The following is a 7,514-nucleotide window of genomic DNA, read 5'->3' as shown; positions in this document are numbered from 1 at the left end:
GCCGGTCCCGCCCCGCGCCCTGCCCGAGCACCGCTGTGCGGGGGGAGCGCCCGCTGCGTTAATACCTGCAATAAACTCCGGGCTGTTTCCATGGGATGGTGCCCCGCACCCTCTGCGCCCCTTTTCGAAATCCTAGCTCTGCTCCGGCAGCTGAGCCGTCAGAAGCGCCCCGGCACACGGCTGCGCTCTGCACGGCCTCCTGGCAGCTGGCACAAATTACAGAAGACACCGTGTTTTGAAACATCTTCATCTGATCAGCCACAAGGCGGTCCACTGGTGACGCAGAGGGGCGCACGCGGATGCACGTGCACCCGAGATTGGCGGTGCACCCCTGAAAGAAGCGCTGCAACGCTGCTCGCCCCCCCCCCCTCACCGCCGCTGTCTGGGCAGTTGCCGATCGCCACTGGCCACCACCACCACTACTAGCAGCGTCCACAGGTGGTCACCAACTGCTGGTGGGCGCTCACCGCCGCCGCCGCCACCAACACCAGCACGGCTGCCTGCAGGAGCTCCCTGCTTGCCCTCACCACACCCCACCGCCGACACCGCCGCCGCCGTGCCCCGCCAGCCTCCGGCGGCACACACCATTCATGAAGCGGTCTGCAGCGATGTACCTGTGTTTTGTCACAGGTATAAATTGCTTTCTATGCCCAGATCAGGCAAAAATTGTCATTTTTGTCTGCACCTGTGGTGTTTTGCATGGTAAGAAACTCCAAGCTTCCCTGTTCTGCTGGGAATGGGACAGAAGACAGCTACAGTCCTTCCAGGAGGTTAGATCACATTTTTTTAAAGGGCTGCCCAAGCTATCTTAGTTCTCCCCGGTGTGGACCTTACACTTAGGATGCAGACAGAAGTGCTGCTCCCAGCTGTGACTCAAAACACTTTGCTGGGGCCAGGCCTCTCTGCCAGTGCTCCTTGTTTTCAGACTGGGGAAGGGGAAAGGCAGCAGAGCTCAGCATTGGGGCTCCCCAGCTGGTGCTGAAGGATGAGGTGGGTGAACTGGAGCTCTCCCCACACCTAGGGGGTTCCAATACACCCACTCCATCCTCTAGTGCAAGGGGCTAAAAAGGCCCCAAACTGAACTCCCTCCCCTCCCTTTCCCCCCTCCCTCTCTGAAAACAGTGACAGGCTTGGAGCTCCCCAGACACAAGTTGCAGAACACACTACATTTTGAAATGTCATGGTCTGATACCTCATGCAATAAGGGGTCAGATTTTCACCCAATCTGCCATTTTTGAAGCTGTTTGCAGCCATGCACTTGTGTTTGGTCACAGCTATAGAGTGCTTTCTGCAGCCACATCAGGCAAAAATTGTCACTTCTGTGTGCACCCGAAGATCCCTAGTTAGGTGCATCTCAGTATTAACTGTACAGCAGTTCAGGAAGGTTAGATCAGCCTAAAAATGGCTGACCGAATCTAAATTAACTGTACTTTGGAGGTAGTTTAACTTAGATCAGGTCTGGCAAGATCAATCTAATTGAACTAATGTACCGTTCCCAGCGCAGTCCTAGAACTGGGAAAACATAGTCCCCAGTCCTGGGGCTGCACTTTTCCTATCGTTCCCCCCACCCCATGCTATATATAGCCCCCTGTCCCTGCACCCCACCCCCCAGACAAACAGCTCCCCTGTGGACCAGCCAACCCCTCCCAGCCCACCAAACCCCCCATTCTGCAAGCCACTCCCAGCGCCAGTTTTACCAGTGTTTGCCAGTGCTAGAAGCCAAGGAAGTAAGTCAGGAGGACAAGTGAAATTTGGGGGTTGGTTCACTGCGGATTTCTAAAAATAGCCCATAGTCCTGAGGGGTGAGGAAAAAAGAGCTCCTGCATCCTCCCAAGCTCTACTGAAGACCCTGCTAGCCCCCGCAATTCCCCCAACTTCCCCATGAACCCCACTTGCCCTCCAATCCCCACCAACCCCCTCCCCCCTGCAGACCCTACTAGCCCCCTGAGCCACCCAAGTCCCCTCCTAGGCTCCCCATCCCAACTTATCTTAGATTGGGTGGTCATTTTTAACTCAATCTAACCTCCCTGAATGTCTGTATGTACCCAGAGCCGTTACCAAAGGTACCAGCCAGAAGCTGAACCTCACTGTTCCATGAAAGCAACACATCTTCCAGCTTGGCAGTGAAATGGGATGTAGTGACAGCTAATTTACTCCAGACCTGACACTGAAAATGCAGAGGAAACAACTGGAAACAATGGACCACATTACGTGATGGAGATTACATGAAGGAGAAAAGATTACATGAAGAGATTTATGCCTACTAGAAATTGTATTAGTAACGTTCAATATGCTTTACAACAAATGAATGAAGATGTGCAATAAAAAAACTCCCTCAAAGCTCTCCAATCTAAAGACAAAATGGTGAAACACTGCAGAAGGTGGGAGGTCTTCACAGCTAAAATGTTTTGCAGGGCAGGTGAATTTTCATAAGCTTATGAAGGACCAGAGCATATAGACCAGAGGGGAAGCTTAGTGACAGTGACCATAAATTGGTCACCTTCTTAGTTCACCAAAGAGCAGGCAAACCCCTCAGTAATACAGAAGTCCTTAACTATGGGACGGTTGACTTTTGCAAACTGAGAGAATTGGTCAGTCAGGCAATTAGAGGCCATACCCCCCCCCCCCCGAAAAGGGAGTACACGAGGAATGGTCATCTCTTAAAAACATCATCCTTGAAGCACAGAGGATAGCCATACCATCTCACAAGAAATGGAGGAAGCCCTCATGGCTGAATAAGGAACTGTTGGACCTCATTAAGCTCAAAAGAGTAGCTTATACCAGCTGGAAAACAGGAAGCATTACCAAAGAGGATTACTCTGCACTCGCCTGCACCTGTACAGAGCAGTCAAGAAAAGCCAAGGCACAAACCAAACTCAGGCTAGCTATGGGAATCAAGGACAACAAAAAGTTCTTCTTCAGATATATGGGAAGTCAGAAAAAGAACAAAGATAGCATTTGGCCCTTGCAAGGTCCAACGGGACAACTGACATCAGATGGCCAAGAAAGGGCCAATCTCCTAAATGACTTCTTTGCATTGTTTTTTCACCCTCCCAGGAGGATCACACTGTCAGGAATGGGTACTAACTAATCTGGGAGTGGGTGACGGGCCCAAAATCAATGTGGATCAGGTGAGGGAACATCTTGAGAAACTGGATATTCACAAGTCTTTGGGCCCAGACGGAATGCACCTGAGTCTTGAAGGAGCTGGCAGACATCATTGCATCCCCCTTGGCAGAGATATTTGAAAATTCGTGGTGCTCGGGCAAGGTCCTGGACAACTAGAAAAGAGCCAACGTGGTCCCTATCTACAAGAAAGGAAGGAGGGATGACCCAGGGAACTATAGACCAATTAATCTGACATAGGTCCCTGGAAAAATCCTGGAGAAAATTGTCAAGGTGTCCATCAACACTATACTAACGGAAGGCAGGCTTCTGAATGCCAGCCAACATGGCTTTATGACTGGTAGGTCTTGCCTGACCAACCTCATCTCCTTCTATGACCAGGTAACACGTGCCCTGGACAAGGGAGATCATGTGGATGTCATATCTGGATTTCAAGAAAGCCTTTGACCTAATTCCCCATGATGTCCTCATGGTTAAGCTGAGGAACTGTGGCCTTGATCATCATATGGTCCGATGGCTAGGCAGTTGGCTATGGGGCCAGACCCATAGAATACTAGTTGAAAGGAGTAAATCAACATGGCGTAGGGTGACCAGTGGAGTCCCTCAAGGCTCAGTACTTGGGCCGGTACTCTTTAACATCCTCATCAATGATCTGGATTTGGGAGTCAGAGGTGAACTGGCCAAGTTCGCGGATGATATCAAATTATGGGGGAGGGCGGTCACACCACAGGACAGGCTATGGAGACAGGCCGACTTGGACACACTCTCAAGGTGGGCTGACCAAAACCTGGTGGCTTTCAATGTAGAGAAGTGTAAGGTGCTGCACCTCAGTAGGAAGAACCCCTAGCATACTTACAGGCTCAGCAGTGCTTTGCTCACTAGCACCATGACCGAAAGGGACTTGCGGGTCTTGATTGACCACAAGATGAATATGAGCCACCAATGTGATGTGGTGGCAGGCAAAGCTAACCCTACTCTGGCATGCATCCACTGATGCATCTCAAGCAAAACCAGGCAAGTCATCCTCCCTCTTTACTTGGCCCTGGTGAGACTGCAGCTGGAGTACTGCATCTTGGGGCCCCCACTTCAGGAAGGATGTGGAGAAGCTTGAGAGAGTCCAGAGGAGAGCCACTTGTATGATCCAAGGCCTGGAGGGAAGGCCGTGTGAAGAGAAGCTGAGGGACTTGGGACTTTTCAGTCTGGAGAAGAGAAGGCTCAGGGGAGACTTGGTGGCAGCCTACAACTACATAAGAGGGGTACATCAGGACCTGGGAGAACAGCTGTTCACCAGAGCTCCCAAAGGGATACCAAGGTCTAACTGCCATAGACTCCAGGAAGGCCAATTTAAACTAGACATAAGAAAAAAGGTCTTTACGGTGCATGTGTCCAGGGTCTGGAACAAACTCCCCCCAGAGGTGGTGCAAGCACCTACTCTGGACTCTTTCAAAAGACAGGTGGATATGTTTCTTGCTGGGTCACTTGATCCCAGCTGACTTCCCGCCTATGGCGGGGTGGGGCTGGACCCGATGATGTCATGAGGTCCCTTCCAGTCCCTAATGTCTATGAAATTTATGAAATTGATAGGCCATCTTTAGGAGCATAAGTAGCGTCGGTGGTACAGTATAGAATTGGGAATAAATATTAAAAGCATTTAAAGTCAGAGAGATTTAGCTATTTCTCAGTCAATCTTGAACATGAGAGCAGATTACTGGACAAAATTAAATGCCTAGTGAGGTTTTCAAAAGTGCCTAAGATATTTGGGATAACTAAGGCCATAACAGGCACATGACTGCACTGGTGGCACTGACAACCAGAAGTTACCCCTACCCTGGAGACCCAGCTGCCCTGGTTAGGCATTTTTATAAATCCTAGTAAGCACCAATTTGCACTTCAGACACACAAATACCATCACTTTTAAGCACTTAGGGAAATTCTATCAACAGTGGGAAAGAAGTGGAAAGGCACTGTAGGCCATTGGGAATGGTTCCTCCCTAGCAGACAGCTGGACTGGCCAGTTCGAAAAAGCCACAGGATAGAAACAAAAATAGAAATAGACGTCCGTAAGTATGGATTTGAGAGTGATAATATATGGCCATAATATAGGATACAGAAATTCTATCACAGCCAGATCTGTACGTGCATGACTCCCAAATTAAACAAAAGAATGTGTAGATTATGCTGACCTCTAACAGCATAAAGATATATTTAATATTCCATGTTATTCACCTTTTTTCAGAGAGGTCAGAAGCAAGTCCTAGCAGAACAGCTGTTCAGACCCTTTCATCTCTGGCCACAGAAACTTCCCACACCATTCCCAGACTGCAGCTTACAAGTTTGACAAGGGACAATGGGGCTACAGAAATGCATTTCACTATCTCACTTGGATTATACATGAACATTTTAACTACACATTGCCATATGCTTTTTCATTGAAAAGTAAAGGTTGGGTGCCCTTGTGATACAGATGCATCAATACCATCACTTGAATATATTCCACATTGCTGGAATGTGGTCCCCTACTAAAAATTATATTGCTTAGGTATTTACTATTTTGCAAATATCAAACAACAAGTATTAAATCCTCTTAACATTCCTTATATGCTCCTTTGAGAGAATGAAAAAATAAGACCACCAAGATCAAGATAAATAGGCAATGACTGAAAAAACTCCGTATTGCAAAGAAATACATTGCTTCTAGTTTGAAACTAAAGCACTTGTATTATTATACAACTTCTTATACAACATCATTGAAGACTTAAATGATAAGCAGTATTATTTCACTTTTGTGTTTTAGCACATTCATATACAATTTACACCTCAATTGCAATTTTAATTAATAAATCTTAGCACAAGAATGAATCCCTCAGGTTACTTCCTCATATGGTCAGGGGCCAGAAAGATTCGAGATGATCATATTCCATTTAGAACAGTTCAAAATGTTTCAGTCCTCATAAACTAACAGCTTTGGAAGTCTTGTATAGGGAAGGCTCAAAGAAATACTTAAGAAAAAAGGACACATTTTTAGTTCTAGAAAGAAGAGTGGAATCATTCATTGATTTGGGGCTTTTTAGCCATTTATATTTTTAAAGGCTCTGAATAATCTCCTCCTACAACCACAGGGCACCCTTAAAATACAATTTATAGGAAAGCATGTACACGATCCCTTTGCAGTTCCAGAGGTGCTTGTTCTGGACTCTCAAAGCCCACCTATAGTTCATCCAGCTCTCAGCTGGCACCATTTATTAATTTAAAAACATCTTAAATACCAATTATGTGACATGGAGACTGCTTGTTTTTTGTGTTTTTTTTATGCTAATGTTGGATCATATAAGAGAGTTATTGAAAAATTGAACCATTCTGCTCTTATATCTGCATGTGCAAGGCATCAAAAAATGAAAGAATCCAAGCACATTAGTTTTTAATATCAGTTTTGGTAGCATACTACAACAATCATTCATACACAGATCATGTACACAGATCATCAAAATAAGATTAAGTATATTTTGGCCAAACAAGTGGTTTTAGTTGTGCACCATTTATTTACTTACCTCTGTCTGAAATCGGTATATGAGAAGAAATCACAGTGCAGCAATGTGTGTCAGGAACTTGTTGGAACAACACACACTGGCCTCCTCAGATGTCTACTTGATAAGGAAGTGTCCAGCAAAATGGGATTTTACACTTCTGTCATCTAAATTAAAGTTTCAAATAAAAGAGCCAGCACTAATTAACATTGCGTGGATATGAGACTTGCCAATGGATTTTCAGGCCACATGCAATTTTCTCCTCCAGCAGAGTTGCAACAAGAAAATCCTACACATCTTAGTCATACAAATAGCTTTACAGAAGTCGTTGGGGCCATTGATCAGGGGAGTGAGTGGCTAGGATTGAACATTTTAAATTCTGGGTATTGTTTGGGGAGTTTGTTTTTTTTTATATTATCTTTTAATAATTTATTCTGTTTTTATAAGTTATTTTGTCTTTGATTGTAAGCTGCCCTGAGCCTTCTGAGGAAGGGTGACATACATTTTTTTTTTAATTAAAAGAAAAAGAACAACAACAACAAATTGTGCAAGATTTGACAGAATTTGAACTGCGATCCAGGTCTCTGGCTGTAAAGAGCAACACACCATAGAGAAGAGGAAGGAGTGCAGAAGTGGCTCTAGAAGTCTTTACTCTCCCCGCTGTCATGTATCTGGTGTATTCTGGTTCAATTCTTTAGCAGGCCAAAGGCTAAACTAAATTGCCAATAGTCTCCAGGCCACAACAAGACAGGTGAGAATGGCCTAGCCATATCCTCTTATGCATCAAGGAGAGGCCATGTACCATTCAAGAATACATTTACAGTGGGGTGAACTTTTCATGACCAGCCACACTGATTTTAAAGT

The 7,514-nt window shown here is 45.9% G+C and overlaps 1 protein-coding gene across 1 annotated transcript in view; it reads right to left on the bottom strand.

Annotated features, from left to right (window-relative positions):
- LOC102379182 (carbonic anhydrase 3-like) overlaps positions 1 to 588 on the bottom strand; it is a 23,701-nt gene extending 23,113 nt beyond the window's left edge. Inside the window, exons 1-2 of the mRNA XM_014518508.1 lie at positions 374 to 588; positions 110 to 206 (exon numbers count right to left, since the gene is read on the bottom strand). Of these exons, the coding sequence (XP_014373994.1) occupies positions 110 to 206; positions 374 to 588 (312 nt within the window). The remainder of the gene's footprint in view (positions 1 to 109; positions 207 to 373) is intronic.
- Between the last annotated feature and the right edge of the window lie 6,926 nt (positions 589 to 7,514).

This window comes from Alligator sinensis, unplaced genomic scaffold (assembly GCF_000455745.1).
Source record: "Alligator sinensis unplaced genomic scaffold, ASM45574v1 scaffold717_1, whole genome shotgun sequence".
Taxonomy (NCBI): Eukaryota; Metazoa; Chordata; order Crocodylia; family Alligatoridae; genus Alligator; species Alligator sinensis.
Note: the sequence above shows the minus strand (reverse complement) of the source record. Positions and strands in the feature narration are given on the sequence as shown.